This window comes from Lytechinus variegatus, chromosome 19 (genome assembly GCF_018143015.1).
Source record: "Lytechinus variegatus isolate NC3 chromosome 19, Lvar_3.0, whole genome shotgun sequence".
In the NCBI taxonomy this organism is placed as follows: Eukaryota; Metazoa; Echinodermata; class Echinoidea; order Temnopleuroida; family Toxopneustidae; genus Lytechinus; species Lytechinus variegatus.
The window spans coordinates 20,851,144-20,868,807 of record NC_054758.1 but is presented as its reverse complement, the minus strand read 5'-3'; the positions used below and the strand labels follow the sequence as shown (position 1 = coordinate 20,868,807).

At 34.8% G+C, this 17,664-nt stretch overlaps 1 protein-coding gene across 12 annotated transcripts in view; it reads left to right on the top strand.

The window, feature by feature from the left end:
• LOC121405697 (anoctamin-4-like) overlaps positions 1-17,664 on the top strand; it is a 93,866-nt gene that overhangs the window by 46,890 nt on the left and 29,312 nt on the right. For 9 of the 12 annotated variants that reach the window (XM_041596608.1, XM_041596615.1, XM_041596613.1 and 6 more), the window contains 11 exons: positions 2,307-2,443; positions 4,754-4,808; positions 5,516-5,570; positions 6,584-6,696; positions 8,024-8,068; positions 11,928-11,992; positions 12,627-12,761; positions 13,249-13,345; positions 14,616-14,676; positions 15,023-15,105; positions 15,765-15,827. In XM_041596608.1, coding sequence (XP_041452542.1) covers positions 2,307-2,443; positions 4,754-4,808; positions 5,516-5,570; positions 6,584-6,696; positions 8,024-8,068; positions 11,928-11,992; positions 12,627-12,761; positions 13,249-13,345; positions 14,616-14,676; positions 15,023-15,105; positions 15,765-15,827 — 909 coding nt within the window. The remainder of the gene's footprint in view (positions 1-2,306; positions 2,444-4,753; positions 4,809-5,515; positions 5,571-6,583; positions 6,697-8,023; positions 8,069-11,927; positions 11,993-12,626; positions 12,762-13,248; positions 13,346-14,615; positions 14,677-15,022; positions 15,106-15,764; positions 15,828-17,664) is intronic. The other 3 variants (XM_041596614.1, XM_041596611.1, XM_041596610.1) reach the window with 1 other exon arrangement.

Genomic DNA, 17,664 nt, shown 5'->3' with positions numbered 1-17,664 from the left:
TGATTCCTTACTCCTTTAAAGGGGAATCCAGTCTTGGTCATAAATTATTTAGTTCGAAAAGAGAAAAATGAATAAAAACCGAATGGTGAGAGTTTGAAAGAAATCAGACAAGACGTAAGAAAGTAATTTTGCTGCCTTCAAGTCGAGTTCCTTTTAGATTTCAAATTGGTAACTGGGTAAGTAAATTATGACAAAGGGCAAGGAAAATTTTCCCATAGGCCATGTACTATATTATCAGGGATGAAAGTTTAGTAGTCAAACTGGCAATAAGACATTTAGGGTGTTGCAAGAAAATTGATTGCAAATATTTTCTTGCAACACCCCCATAGTGACATTAGATTGAATCAAAACAAGTAGATCAAATTGTATAGTACTGACATAAAGAACTTTAGCCTCAGAGGCAGTTAGCCATCTGGCCTTTATTCTGAATGGCATTTGAAGACTTCAAAGAGGATTATACATTATATAACTTTCATGCCATCACTTCATATTTATGTAAAGTGTTAAGAGATGAGGTTATTTATATTTATTGGTGGTATCTGAGTTGATCGACCTTGTTCGCTTTTCAGTGAGGTTTCCAGTGGTTAAGTATCAAAAAGACGTGTATACTCTATGTGTAGTCAGATGTATTTTATATGCCCTCATGACAATTGCCATTTTAGCAATATTCCTGGTAGTCATTGACTATACATATTTGAACCACAGTGGAGTGAATATATATGTAACTCTAAGACCTCTTGTCGGGATATGCAAGTGACACTTATGTGTAGTATTAAACAACACAGTTAACATTATAGGCCAAGTATATGCCTATAAATGCATGCAGTGGTGATAGTGAGATATCACAATGATTGGGTAGTGATATGTACATGAAGTGATACAAAGCCGAGTATGATGAAGATAATTATGATGCTGATGATAGTAGTCATGATATTGAGGATGGATGTTGTTGATGTTTTTGATGATGATGACGATGATGAATGATGATGATAATGGTGATGACGATGATGATATTGGTGATGACAGTGATGATGGTAGTGATGATGGTGGTGATAATGATGATGATGAGGATGATGATAAAGTTAAAGAGGAGGAGGATGATGATCAGTATAATGGTGATGATGATTGTGATGATGGTGATGTGATATGATGGTGTAGATAGTAATAGTTGTAGTGATGATGATAATGGTGATAATGTTGATGGTGGTGATGATGATGATGATGATGGTGATGAAGATGGAGGTGGTGATGTTGAAAATAGTATTGTGATGATGATGGTGGTGATAATATTGATGATAGTGATGATGATGGTGGTGGTGGTGATATTGATGATGATGATAATGATGATGATGATAATGATGATGATAATGATGATGATGATAATGATGATGATGATAATGGTGGTGGTGATGGTGATAGTGATGATGGTGGTGATGATGTAATGATGATGATGATGATAATGGTGATGACGATTATGATGGTGATGGTAATGATAATGATGATGATGAGGATGATGATGAAGTTAAAGAGGAGGATGATGATGATGATCAGTATATTTGGTGATGATTGTGGTGATAATGTTGATGGTGGTGGTGATGATGATGGTGATGATGATGGAGGTGGTGATGTTGATGATGATGGTGATGATGGTGAAAATAGTACTGGTCATTGTGATGATGATGATGGTGGTGATAACATTGATGATGGTGATGATGATGATGGTGATGATAATGATGGTGATGATGATGATGATGGTGATGATGGTGGTGGTGATGATGGTGGTGGTGGTGCTGATGATGGTGATGATGATGGTGATGATGACGGTGATGATGAAGATGATGATGGTGATGGTGATGATGATGGTGATGATGATGAAGATGATGATGGTGATGATGATGGAGGTGGTGATTATGATGATGGTGAAAATAGTACTGGTGATTGTGATGATGATGATGGTGGTGATAATATTGATGATGATAATGGTGATGATGATGGTGGTGGTGATGTTGATAGTGATGATGATGATGATGATAATTATGATGGTGATAATGGTGGTGGTGATGGTGATAGTGATGATGGTGGTGATGATGTAATGATGGTAATGATGATGGTGGTGATCATAATGATGGTGATGATGATGATAATTATGTTGATGGTGTTGGTTATCATATTGATGATGATCATTTTGGTGGTGATGACGGTAGTGATGGAAATGATGGTTACAATTTTACTGACAGGGATATAAATCAAGATAAATCCAATCATTAATACACACCCAACAAATTTCGCAATGTTAATTTCCATAGGAAAACAACATGGAAGAACCTGTGAATGTATTCAACTGCATTGACAAGCTATGGACTCCTTTTGAGTTGAGTGATGATTATGTCAAGCCAGAGCCAGATGTCTTCACTGCCCCATTCATCAGGGACAGAGAAAATGAGTGAGTTTTTTGTTTTGTTTATGATAATAATAATAAAATGATAATGATAATGCAGTTCTTATACAGCACATATCACATTATGTCATGACGTCCCTATGCGCTTCCAAAGGACTTGGATGTTATTATGCTTGCTTTAGCCCCGCAGCCTTTTATGGCACGGTGACATTTCAAGGAATAAATTCCTGCCAGGTACCCATTCACCTCACCTGGGTTGAGTGCAGCACAATGTGGATAAATTTCGTATTGAAGGAAATTGCGCCACGGCTGGGATTTGAACACATGGCCCTCTGTTTGAAAGTCAGAAAACTAATCCACTGGGCCACAATGCTCCAATTATGATTATTTCTATTGTGGAGCGTTGTGGCCCAGTGGATAATCTTCGGACTTTGAAACAGAGGGTCGTGGGTTCGAATCCCAGCCATGGCATAATTTCCTTCAGCAAGAAACTGATCCACAATGTGCTGCACTCAACCCAGGTGAGGTAAATGGGTACCGGTAGAAAGTAATTCCTTAAAAAGCTGTGTGCGCTATGAACGCCTAGCTTAGCCGGGTAATATAGGAGTGCCTTGAGCACCTATCAAGGTGGATATGTGCGCAATATAAATACCCTATATTATTATTATTATTCTTGTTTACCGCTTGTCATCCAACATCTCTAGGTGCTTCCAACAGACTTAATATCACTCTCGCCTTTATAGATCATTTAGATTTTGAGCAATTTTTGGTTTTACATGCACCCCTGGGGTCCAATTCATAAATGACTTGCAAATTGCATTATGGCAACTACCATGGCTACCTTGGTTCTGACTGGCTACTGAGTCCTGTTACCATGGTAGTTGCCATAATTGCACAGTTACAACAGTTGTATTTCTTTACGAAACATGCCCCTGATTTCTTGAACAGCAAAGAGATCTGACTTCTCTGTGAGGGGGACGGATTGGGGGAATTTATTTCGGAAGGGAAAGAGGAAAAAAATTGGATGTATGGAGGGAGAGATACATGCAAAAGGAAGTTAGGAGGAAAAGGTTGATAAGTTCGATATACAGGGCTAGTGAAAGGGGTAGGGTTTATTAAAGTGGAGGTAAACATTGGGAATCTGTAGTAGTGTCGATATTTTTAAAACAAGATGAGCAACCTAGGTTTTTTTAAAATTTCAGAACAATGTAGGGAAAAAGGTTTGAAATCTTGATAGAGTTGGCTTTCTACAAAATTTATGCTTGTTTTGAGGCTAATCTCACATTGAAAAATCCAACCAACTCAACGTGTTTGCATAATTTTTTGTTTATATCCCTTCCATTTGCTTTCGATACGACTTTCAAATTTCAACAGTTTCATTTCTTCATATTGATTTTGATGCAAATTATAGTGTGAGCAAAACATGTATGGGTACATCACATTTTCTCAATGTCAGTGAATACTCACAGTCCATGAATGATTTGAAACTGTCTAGATTGAAAAAGAAGATTTCAATTTTGGGGGGAGGGGGGGGGGGGTTGGTGATGCTATAATGCGTCAAGAGTTGACTATATGGTGGTGAGGCTATATGTACATGTGAAGTAGTGCAGCCGGAGATATGTTAAAAGGTCAAACTAATATAGAGATGTATGCATTACATTTTCATGTATTCTACATGAAGGGAGTACATGTATGACCTGTAAAAGGAAAGATCGCAGTGCTGGCTTATAACATTACACAATGAAATCTACTTCCAAATCAAGTTTTTAAATTATGCTATAGGCATACATGTATATACATTGTTGCTGGTGTGAGAAAACCTAGATTTTAGATTTTGAAAATAAAAAAAAATAAAAAAATTAGGGCATCTTAGAATAACATGTGTTTTTAAAAATATAGCAATCATATGGTAGCTATCTCAGACAGATTTTTTTTTAAGAGTGTACTGTACATGTATGTGAAGATAGGAAATAAACTTGGCCTTATTTCTGTAAGTATATTAATAATGATGTGATGGGGGAGGCATTGTGGGGATTGGCTTGAGGTGACCAAGTCACATGTATGACCATTGTATTTTGCCGATTCTAAATATCTTCATTCTGTTATTTTCACCATTAGTGTTATGACCTGGATGGGGTTGGGAGGTTTGGTGAGGAAGACCTGTGGGTTATGGCTATTAAGTTAGCCTTTTCCATATCCAGGCAGCCTCTCCAACTCTCATCCAGGTCTTATTTTCTCTATTATGTACAAGTTTGATTGATCTCGACTTTGATCTGTTTGTATTCTTTGTTTTTTGAATGCCAAATGAAATAATAATGAAAATGTTTGCCTCTTTTCGTTGCTTTTAACTCACAGATTCATCATGCACAGCAGGGAGACATTCTTCCCCAACAACATCCGCAACCGAGTGGTAAGATTTCCAAAAGTGTGGTATAATAAAGACAAAGTTCTGCCTACCCCAACAAAAAAGTCTTTATGAATTAAAGTGATTGGTTAACATTGGTTTGACTTTTAAAAAATCTGAGCTAGACGGTCACACTTGTCACCTGCATCTGTGATATGTTACAAAAATGAAGCCCTGAAAAAATTGCGTTCGAAAATCATTATTTAGTGCTTCAAAAATTGAAATATAAAGTGACCGGAAACACCATCTTAATTTCATCCCATACAGTTATACGCCTATTTACAAAATCGGGGTTTGTCTTGTAGTTTTAGCTGTTCATTCTCAATAATGGTTGTTTCCAGGGTTTATTAGTTCTAATACATGCATTTGTACGCATGTTTCATCTTGGTTTGAGAAATTTTTAAATCGGCTGCTCACAAAGTTAAACAATATCTTTAATCAAGGAAAAAGTACTTGTTTGGCTACTAATTGTTGCAAGAATGAATTGACCAGTGGCGAGTTTGAATCATTCAAGTGGGGCTATTATCATAAGACTACACTGCTTAAAATGTTGCATTATGGGTTGGGAAATGGGCCAGATTGAGAAAGAAGTTGAGGAATTGAGATGGTACCTTTTTTGGTCGCTTGTTCATATTGAGTTTAAATACTTAGAACTAAAGGTACTTATGTTGATAGAACAAATCTTTTTTTTTCCTTTCTCCTGTTTTCATCAGGTTTACGAGATCTTAGAAAGGATGCGCTACGATCCAAATGACCCAGCAAAGTTTGGTGAGTAATTATATTTCTTGGGGTGGGTCTGTTTCATGAAGACTTGTTATAATAGCAAATTTACAATTTCCATAGCAAGTTTGATTTCAGCCAATCAAATGGAATGATATCACTTGCTTACATTTTCTTCAAGTTTGTTTTAATATAACAATTTCAATTGAACAGGGGGCCGTTTCATAAAGCTGTTCGTAAGTTAGAAGAGTGACTTTAAGAACGACTGGTGAACCTTTTTTACGCGCTTTACTATCGCCAATGAATATACCATTTTCACAAGAAAGGATCACCAGTTGTTCTTAAAGTCGCTCTTAACTTATGAACAGCTTTATGAAACACCCACCAGGCCCATAAATTGGCACAAAAAAAAGGTGGTCTATACCCTTTTCATTTATACCCTTTTCATCAAACCACAGAAGTACAGTTTATCTTTTAGGAGACAATTTTCATTCAGTTTTTCTTGATCTTCAAAAGTCACAATGACGCACTGACTAGGACTAGGGAGAGGAAACTTGACCATTCATTCTCCATGCAGGTCCTGACCACTTGATCAGTTCTTGACCATTGCTTGATCATGTAGGTTTCAATCATTTGATCCCTCTTGACCAATCATTGACCATTCATCCTTCATGATCATCTGATCAATTCACCATTCCTTGACCATTTATTTGCCATGTAGGTATCAATCAAGTGACCATTGCTTGACCATTCAATCTACCTGCATATTATTATTATTATTAAAGTATTTCTTTTAGGAGACACATTTCCAGTTTCTCTTCATTAAATCTTGAAGTTGCAATGACACATGGAATATGATAAAAAGAGAAAACCTGACTATTTATTCTGTATGTAGGTATTGATTGCAAATGGATCCTACTATGTGTTCAAGACTTGACCATTCATTCTCTATTTAGGTATTGACCACTTGATCACTTTTTGATCATGCTCTGAGACTCTGTTTAGATATTGAGCACTTAATCATTTCTTGACCATTGCTTGACCATTCATTCTCCATGCAGGTATTGACCACTTGATCGCTAACGGATCCTACTATGCTGCCTATCCACTCCATGAGGGCAACTACAAGAGCGAGCATTCCTTACTGACCCACGGGGCACAGAACGATAGACATGTGAGTACATGGGGCAAATCAATTTGAAAAGTCTAGTTCGCCCAAGAAAAAAGGTGATTTTAATATATATAGAGAAAAAATATCAAACAAGCATACTGCTGAAAATTCCATCAAAATTGGTGGTAAAATATGAAAGTTTTGACATTTCTTTTCTGAATTGCGCTAATTTTTCACAAAACTGTTATGAACAACTCGGTAGTATGCAAAACGAGAGTTAATGATGCCACTTGCTATTTCTTTTTTTATGGTATGAATTGTGCATTATTTCAATTTTTACTGATTTGACAATAAGGACCCTCTACTGTAGAATGAACCACAAAAATTCACATTGGCAAGCCGACATGTTCAGGGAGGAATGAAACACGTTTTCATATTACCAGTATGTGGACAAAGTTAAAATTTTTCTTATTTCTTGTAATAAAAACAAAATAAATAGTGAATGGATGATTTAATTGATTCCCTCATTTGCATACTGACCCACGTGTACGTACAGTGTAACTGTTTTGTGACATTAAATGAAGTTTCAAAATGTCAAAACTTTTTTACTTCATTTCCAAGTGTGATGAAATTTTTAGTGTGTAGCTTGGTTTATTTTTGTTTTTTATTCAAATCAACCTTTTTTCTGGGGTGGACTTGACCTTTACTGTAAAGAGATGATAGAGATAAGCAATACAATAAAATCCATCCTTAACAGTTACAAAATAAGAAACTACTGAAAGTTTTTGAAAAGTCTCAAATTTCTTTGCAATCCTAGACTCGCTTCTCTCTATCGCCATGGTTGATTTTAATTTGATTTCTAATTCTGTATGGTACTTCAAAGACGTGATATTGATCTGTCCATGTTTTATACGCACTACCTATGTCTTTTGATTGTGATTGAGAATGCACCCCCTTGCCTTCCCCCTCCCCCCTTCCTATTAGTAGCATTAGAGATTGAAAGGAATGGCAAGTGTAGACTTAATAGTTAAGTTGGATATATTATATTACCCTCCCCCCCAAAATTAAACATGACTTTTATTTTCTTATTTTCTTTGAAGCAAAGGCTTCAAATTGTGTAAAATAAAAAATTGCTGTAAAATGACATTTGAAAAAAGTTAATGGAAATATGATTTCTCCTTTTACAGCATTTGCATCTTTCCTAATTTCCCAAATATTCATGCTCATACTAGATAAAATAAATAATGCTTCCAGCGTTAAAGCTGTTTAAATTTCTTCATGAATTCATCACAAATGCTCTACTTTTCCATTTGATATCGAGAAGGTAGTTTTGAATGTGTTAAATAATATCTATTTTGTGGCTCGAATTCATACTTTCATTTGAAAAAAGCAAAATGAGCAGCTGCCAGTTTGGGCTCGACCCAATTTTAGAAATGTAAGTATTTGACCTTTGACCTTTTGCATGCGGACGGATTAATGCCAGTGGATCTACATGCTCATGGTTTAATACACGAACACTCTAAACTCAAATGACTCAACTACAGTTATGATTTTTTTTTAAACTTTCATTTAACGACCATTTCCGACCTGCCGCCCCAAAACCAACAATAAGTTGTCCAAAATGAATTTTGAGATTTTTTATCAAGCTTGAAAAAGTGCGCCCTGATACTTTGTTACCAAATTGATGGACAGCAACCCTCACATGTATGTGATTGAGTGAAATTCAGTGTAAGTTTTAAAGAATATAAACAAGGTTTGAAATTTTCGAGTTCACCCAAGCACAAGATGTGCACACTTTACAATCTCTGTCAAGTTTTTAAGTCCAAAATAAAGGATTTAAAGGAGCTCTTACATATAACTTTACAAATTTGGACATTTTTTAGGACAAGAATTATTCTTTCAAGTAGGGTACACTGTAATTATCACTTTTGAAGACAAAATTACTTTGTTTGCCATGTACAGAGAACCTTCGCTGGTGACTTATTGTTGGTTTTGAAGTCACAGTTCACATTTACGTTCATACTTGATTTTTTTAAAGCACTCCTCAAATTATTTTGTGATTAAAATTTTAATAAGGCCATGTTTTCATAGATCACTGGTTTTTGCTAGCCAGTATATTATGAACTGTCTACATGTAAATTTTGAGATTTTAAGAAACGATTTCATTTCATGAAACACTCTCCAGTCAAATAAACATCTATTGGTTGAGTGAATATCATATGTATATAAAAAGTAAGCATATGAAAGCAATTTTCTATGATACTATGAATGTTGTGTGGTTTATTACGTGTACGTATCTTTATTTGTTTCCAAAAAAATATGAAGAACACAACACAGTAGTCATTTTACTACAATGAGGTTTGCAGTCAGAACAAGTTCATCCAAACTTTAAATACAGCCAGAGAAAGTCGACCCTTTTATAAGAGGACTCTTTGAAAAATGGGAATATTATATCTCCCATTTCATTTTATGATTTTTATGATTTTCCTGTTTTTTCCCGCTTTGTAATCCAATCTATTGCATGCTATTAACAAAACATATCTGATAATACACACAAAGGATTTTAATTAGGGACATTTGTTGGTGGGATATTCAGGTTTGATTTGGATATCAGTATTTAGAACATTTGGATGTGTCATCAGCATAGAAATTTATTTTATTTCCAGAGAATTTATTTGATTTATGTTAAATTCATTATAGTGTGTGTTTCACTGTAGGGCTGGATTTGGGTAATTCCACACAAGAAAAATAGTCAAATGAATGCATCGTAAAAAACATTGATAGTGCTAGAATACTTAAATTCTTGGATTTAATCATAGATACGAAATTGTGTAAAGATACTCAGAATTTTCATAGTGCATGTTTTGAAAACACGGTTATTCTGTCAAAGTGACCCAATTTTATTGCATGTACATACTAGAAAATGACAAAAATCCTCTAAAAATAATTTAAAAATGATATGTAACATATAATCAATTTCCGCAATTTTTATGTACACTGTAATACATAGTTCTTGAACATACAGCTCAGATTGCACCACAGCGTATCTAGCAATCAAGAGCTTGACTTGGCCAAAAGGGTCGAATGCTATGCACACATTATTTGACGTCACTGCAAATCGATTCCCCTATCTTATGTCCAGAAGTTGGCATCTCTACAACATATATCTTTATGGTTAATCATACATTGTATTAACTCATATGATAACAAAATTTTGTCTTCTCAACTCCCATTATGAGATAAGATAGTTATGTGCATTTTTGTAATTTGCAAGCATAAATGCTCATTTCTTTAACAGAAGCATTGTGAGTATGTTGTACATTACAATGCCGGAACATGTTTCACAACTTTAGCATCCATCAGCATCAACCATCCCTGTTCATGCAGGATGTGTAAGCACAATGCATACAGTAACTCATTGATGAGCAACTATTAAAATCTCTATTATTATTATGCTAGACTGCACATTTCCCCTAAACACCAGCGTGCATGGTAGTAGATGTAGTAGTAGTATAGTTGTAGTAGTAGTGGTAGTAGTAGTAGAAGTAGTAGTAGTAGTACATGTAGTAATAGTAATAGTAGCAGTAGTAGTACAAGCAGTAGTAGTAGTAGCAGCAGTAGGAGTAATAGTAGTAGTAGTAGGAGTAGTAGTAGTAGTAGTAGTAGTAGTAGTAGTAGTAGTAGTAGTAGGAGTAGTAGTAGTAGTAGTAGTAGTAGTAGTAGTAAAAGTAGTAGTTGTAGTAGTAGTAGTAGTAGTAGTAGTAGTAGTAGTACAGTATAAGAAGAAGTAGTGAAGTAGTAGTAGTACTAGTACTAGTAGTAGTGGTACTTAGTATAGGAGAAGTGCATGGAATAGTGTCAGTAGTAGTACTAGCTACTAGCAGTACTGCTACTTACAATGTAGTAGTCGTAGCATAGGAGTAAAAAGTAGTAGTTGAAGAAGCAGTTCACTAAAGAGAGATTTTAGTTTACGAATTAATAGGGTTTGAGGTTCGACTGTTCAAGCCCTTATGGTGTCTTTCTAATGGTGAATCTTAAAGTTGGTCTCAAATGCAAATAACACATTGATACATCGCTATAAAGCCTCCAGTACAATCAGTATCCTATTTCTATACTACGCAGCATGTTCTACGACCTTCCGGATCTCCTCTTTCATTGTCTTGATTAGCAACAGCATGCCAATGGCTGCCCAAACTGCATTCGCTTTGAATGAGTTGATAATGAGGCTCTGAACAAACTCCTATTTCTTCCTTAACTACATGTATCTCTTTTGACAGTTGGCATCATGAAATTAAGTCCGTGCATAACGTATCTCATCATATTAGGATCCTTTTTGTCGCCATCAACTTTGAGTATCGTTTACAAGTACATGCACCAAAAGCAACCTGTGTAGAGCTTCTACAAGCAAGAGTCGTAATAGGCAATCTTTACTGAAACACATGTTTTGTTGTTGTACATGAATGCAATAAACGATGAAACTATGGTATTGTATGTAGTGTACATGCTAACATTATTGTTGAAAGTGAAAATTGTATGTGGTGGGTGTTTCATAAAGCTGTTTGGAAGCTATGAATGACTTTATAAATACCCTGTACCCTATTCTTGTGGTAAATAATATACAGTACAGTATGCCAGGGCCCAGTCTTACAAAGAGTTGCGATTGATCCAATCAATCTTAAAAATTCTAGATATGAATGTATATCTATAAAGTCATTGATTTCTTGACAATTTAGTGTGATCTTCTTTGTTACAAAGGATATTTTGCAAATTTCCTGTAGAAAAATTATGACACTGATGAATGATTGGATCAATCGTAACTCTTTGTAAGTCGGGGACCAGATTTGCATAGTTGGTGATTTACTGCCTAAGGAAGGATCACCAGTCATTCATAAAGTCGCTTACTTAATGTACGAACAGCTCTATTAAACACCAGGTTTCCAACCTTAGTATAGAACAGTGGTGCTCAAAACTTAGTGAACCCCATAAGAAAAAGAACATATTCAAAGTGTTCAAGTTGTGCAATGTTTTAGATATTTGAATTGTGAAGTCAGGTGATGAAATATTGCATTTGATCCAATAAAGTTTGTTTCTCTGGACTTGCTGAACATTGTAGTGTTGTCTACAATTCAACACTCACCATGAAGGATTGCATGTTGCAGTGGTTCACTCACTTTTTAGCACAACTGTATGTGTAGATGTCAGAGTGCACAGGATACACATTAGATGGATGGAGCTTATGTATTTTTGGCAGATGTTTATAATAATACTATTTTTTTTATAATTTTTTTTTCTAGCTGCTGTACGAAGAATGGGCAAGGCCAGGAAGATGGTACAAGAAGCAACCTTTGGATCTTATCAGGTTTGTCAACATGCCATGAAACAGTTAAAGCTGCCAATAGCGACCACCTAGAAAAGAAAAAAAAGTGGTCATTACTGGTGGTTGGCTACTATAGACCGGTTCTTATGCACTATACATGCACATTAAAACTGGTCTAAAAGTCCACCTGAGAGGGGAAAAAATGCTCCTTTATAAAAGGAGATGGCTGCTATAGACAGGTTCTTATGACTTTAACCTAAAAAAGAGAAAAAAAGTATGGCAAATGAAACAAATTATAAGTGATAGAATTCATTTGAACTACCATTTCAGTTTATTTAGCATTGTGAAATTAAAGAATTTATTATAGTGTAATATATTCTTGTTCTCGTCTTCTAAACTACTCTGCAATGCAGACTCTGGCTGCAGATATATTGTTCAATAAACCATGGAGGGTAATTTATTGAGGGCAGTTGACAGGTGCATTTAGTGTGAAGACATGAGTTAGACAAGGGTGTCTCCTTCCTCCTTTTGTCTTCTTATTGGCCATACTGGATTATGAAAACTTCCACCGTTACCATTACCAAGTGCAATTGAGTTTGAGATATCATTAGTGCAATGATACTCATTCTCACATTAATGAACATATACTATTTCTCAATACTCTTTATGATTATAGGCGGTACTTCGGAGAGAAGATTGGTATCTACTTCTGTTGGTTAGGCTTCTACACGGAGATGTTGACGTGGGCTGGATTTGTTGGTCTGATTGTATTCCTCTATGGATGTATCTCCCTACCGAGCAGTACAGTGGTGTAAGTACTTTCATCTTTTCCTTTTGGATGTTGTCCAATTGACTTTCTCTTTCTTTTGTTTTGTTGATGTTGTTCTTGTTCTTCTTCTTGATCTTCTTTTTCTTCTTCTTCCTGTTCTTCTTCTCATTTTCTTGTCTTCCCTCCATCTTTTCCTTCCTCCTCTTTTTTATGCTTTAATCTCAATCTCCATCCTCTTCTTCCTCTCCCTCTTATACTTGCCTTTTTTTGGTCTTTTCAATAATGTTGTTTTCTTCTATTTATCTGGTTTAATATTATAATATTATCAAGTTCTTGTATAGCGATTATCATGTACCAGTCCTCTTTCAAAGGTACTACAATTTCATTATCCCGGCTTTGGCTTGGCAAGCTTTTTACAACGCACAAACATTGCAAGGAACTTACTCCTGCCAGGTACCCATTTATCTCATCTGGGTTGAGCGCATCACTATGTGGATCTTTATGTCTTCATTCATTTTTGTTATACTAGGAACGAGATCTGTGATGGCACTGATATCATCATGTGTCCTCTGTGTGATAAGAGATGTCCGTACTGGACGTTATCGGACAGTTGTTTCTACTCTAAGGTGAGAGAGAGATGATTATTTCTCAAGATTCAGTGTATATGCAATACATAGAGATAAATGCAATGCTATCAGGAATAACCATTCTATTCCACTAATTTACCAATTGTATTTCATCTTATCTTCTATAATGACAAAGTTTGTGTTGCTCAAAGCTTACAATCACATTTGTTTTAAATTGACTCTACATGTACAGACCTGCACATGCATGTTGATTAAATTTATACACTATGTTAAAGCCTGTGCATAGCTTTGGTAAAGGGTCAATAATGTGATTGATAATCGAATCTCATCTAATATGACAGTCTTACTGAAGCGTAGAGACCGTTAGATATTTTTCCAACTGCACTTCTCTGAGAAAATTTCAAATATTCAAATCTTGGATATATAGCGCCCTCTCTCGGCGATGCTTGTTTTAAATTTAAAAAATGGGCATTCAAGCACTTATCTTATGAATTTAGTGATTAGATATCCAAAAGTTGCAGACAAAGAACATATCTTGAAAGTTTCAGCCCATTCCATGATTTGGAATAGGATTTGATTGAAAGACAAAAACACACAGATATTTTAATTTGATCGGGTGACCCGATCAAGTTAAATTTCCATGTAAAATCGCAAAATTTATCCTGTAAAACACATTTTCATTTCATATCCTCCACATCATAACTGTTATAGGGCATATCCATTCATATTAGCTAGCAATGAATTGGAATAGTGATAGGTGCATTTTGGTGGATTTACCAAAACTATACACAAGCTTTATTAAACAAAGTGACATAGACAGTGACCAAAAAATCTACAGAACAATTTTATCAATTATGTCTGATCGATGAGTAATAAATGAATTAATAATATAGAAAATTTATCATGCACCAAAGTCATTCTACAGAGTGCTCAGGTAACATTGAAAGATTTGCAATATTTTTTATTGCTTTATTGTATGCTTAAAACATGTTCCTGAAGAACGGGCATGTGATGTTTGGAATACTGAATTATTCAGAATTGGCATTGTTTAGAATAAAAAACTGGGGTCTTTGTTTTGGAGTCATCCTGCAGTCGGAGGGAGGTGGAATCCCTTGCGACTAATTCCTGATTAGTCACCTGATGATAGTTTAATCAATCAAAATGCAGGAATCAGTTTATATGGTCGAACCTCGTCATGCATGTATAGTCAATTTGTAGGTAGTCTTGGTACTCCATATATATTCTTATCATATATTGTGGAATCATTAGAATTTCAAACATGTTTTTTTTTCCAAATCTCTTTTCACAGCTGACGTACCTGTTTGATAATGAAGCGACAGTCTTCTTTGCTTGTTTCATGTCCCTCTGGGGTGAGTATATTGAACTCATAGAGATACACAGCTTTCATAAGGTTTCAAAATTAATCTGCTTTTTTCCACAAATTGGCAACAATTGTTGATTTCCATTACAATTTTATACTTAAATAGAAAAAAATAGAATGTGGATATGACTTGTGTCATGAAACTGCAAAATAAAAAAAAATCATTTTATTTATAGTGATTTTATTGTTTTCAATACATATCCAATTTACATATTATAAGTGATTTTGTTTTTCTTCAACATTTTCATACTTTGAAAAATAGAATGCGGATATGAGTCATAAAAATGCACAGTCGAAAAAAATCTTATCCTTATCTTGTTATTTTTTTTTTTCAGCTACCATGTTCTGTGAATTCTGGAAAAGAAGACAGAACACAATTGACTATGACTGGGACTTGTTTGGCTTTGAAGAACAGGAGGTATGCTTTTATCTTACCCAGATCTGTACATGAAACAGATACACTTTATACGTACATTAAAAAATTGATCATAACTTTTCGTAAATGATTTACCGTAAATTTATATGGTTAGGTTTAATTCAAGAATTTAATGTATCTTCAATGTAACAAGGTGCTAGTGTTATTTTTTAAGTGATGAAAGTTAGTTTGTATCTGATTAGTGCCATTAAGAAAAAAGAAAAAAAAAATTAATATGGCCAAACTTTGACTTTGTGTATGGAGGCAGTTTTCTAAAGATTCTTGATTGAGCGAGCAGAGTTACCAAAAGAATTGATGATTAGAAATGATAAACTGATTTTTCTGACAGATTTTAGATTGATTACCCAAGCTCCAAAATCTAATCTGAGTTGACAGAATGGATCAAAAATAACATTATTGATACCTTAAGAGCACCCAGAGAAGTTCATCCTAAACTCAGCTCTGTTTCAAGTTTGATGATGTGCTTTTGTATAAATGATCCTGACAGCAATACTGAAAGATGAGCCCTGCACCTAAAACCACTTGATTGTCCAGTTAAAATTACTCCAAAAATTGATTTAAGATCAAGATTTACTTCTATAGCATTTTCCTGACTATTCTTGGACCATTTTCACTACATGATTTTTTTTGCCTGTTTTTAGGAGAACATTCGTCCTGAGTTTGAGGCCAAGGCACCAGACCGAAGAGTCAGTCCCATCACCAACGTAAGTTTTTCAAATCATGTTTTTCTAATAGTTTGATCTCGCGCAATATGTTATCTAAAAATGTGAAAAATTAAAAGACTTTCAGATGTCCACTTTCTGAACGGACAATTGTAAGAAAGAAAATGTCTTAAAAATTAGTGCGTCAAACAAATTACTTATTCTTGATATATTCATTATATAAACAAATGCTATTCATTTTGGCATGAATAAGTTACGACCGAACTTTGATTTTTGGAGAAAATTCAAAAAATTATTTACTTCACTTGAATGAAAAAAAGTAAAAATATTAATGAAAATTGAAGACTCCTTTCATAATATATGTTGGAAGTAAATTCTGCAAAACATATATTGATAGTGCCATTTTCAGGGAAGAATATTATGTAAGCTTAAATTTGAATTTGATTATTCATATATTTACGTGATGTTTGAATTTATATTATTTATTTATGCCAATGCATGGGCTCTGTTCCATTGAAGTTGTTATCAATTACATTCTAAAATACACTGCTTTAAGATACAAAAATCCTTGTCCATGATTGGCTGTGAACAAGGTTGTCATCGAATATCTTATTGTAATCAAAACATGTTTTGTGGAACAGGGTTCATTTAAACAGTGTTTTTTTTTTGTAGTGCTTGTTTCCAGGTCATTTTGATGTTCTTTCACTTATTTCTGAGATTTTTTCCATTTATATTAAATACAAGTGTGTTCATGGATGACTCTTGGTTGATATGCTGTAAATCCTTTGATTGCGACTGGATTTTGATAGAAATAAAAAAAAAGGACTTGATGTGGAGTTTCAAATTGTAAGGTGTATCTGACCGTGATCCATAATAATCTTCCAAATAGAAATAACTTAGATATTTCAATTTTTAGCTTTTAAGTCATAGTAATGGCCAAACTGAATCCCAGTTGACCAGGGCCTTGTCTTACAAAGAGTTATGATTGATTCGATCATTCTCGAGTATATGGAAATCCATCAATGACATAATTTTTTTCTGTAGGAAATTTGCTCAGTGTCCTTTGAAAACAAAGAAACGGATAATGAATTATCAAGAAAAACAGTAAATGTATGAACATACGTTATTTATAGAAAATATGTTGAACAAACAAATATTTTAGATGTTGATGTTGCTGGCTTTCCATAGTTGTGATTGATTAGGTCAATGGCAACTCTTTGTAAAATGGGCGCCAGCTGTGATTGGTATGACCTCACTGTGATTTTTTCCCATTTTGCCATTATCTAGAAATAAATGGGCCACCTGCAATCTTGATATTCCTATTCATTCAGGAGATCAATTCAAAAGAAAAGCATTTTCCTTGTAATTATTGTAGGCAACATCATGATATCTTCAAAAATAAAAAAATCCAGTTGCAACCAATCACACAGTTTGTGGCAGGTGTGATACTGCCTTTGCTATTGATGCTGTGCACATTTTCCCTTCAAATACATATGCAAATATCATCATCTTGATCGGCTTCTGTTATGCTAACCAGTTCTTCTCCACTCCCTGTATGCAGTGGTGCCATAAACCCCTCATTTGGAAGCCAAAGTGATGGAAAGCGGAAACAACTTTGAAGTTATGGATCTCCTGTCCTGTCATCTTGTTCTTTTGTGTGTCCCTCCATGTTTGCTATTATAAGTTTGTTTCTCTTTTCAGATTGTCAGAGGTTGGACAAAGGGACTTCTTACCTCATGGTCGGGTTTCATAAAGACTTGTTATGATAACAAATGTTTAAATTCTATAACAAATCTACTCTCAGCCAATCAGATTGAAGTGAATGAGTCTAAGTATGGCATACCAACTGCCAATTAATGATTGCTGATTTATGTCCAAG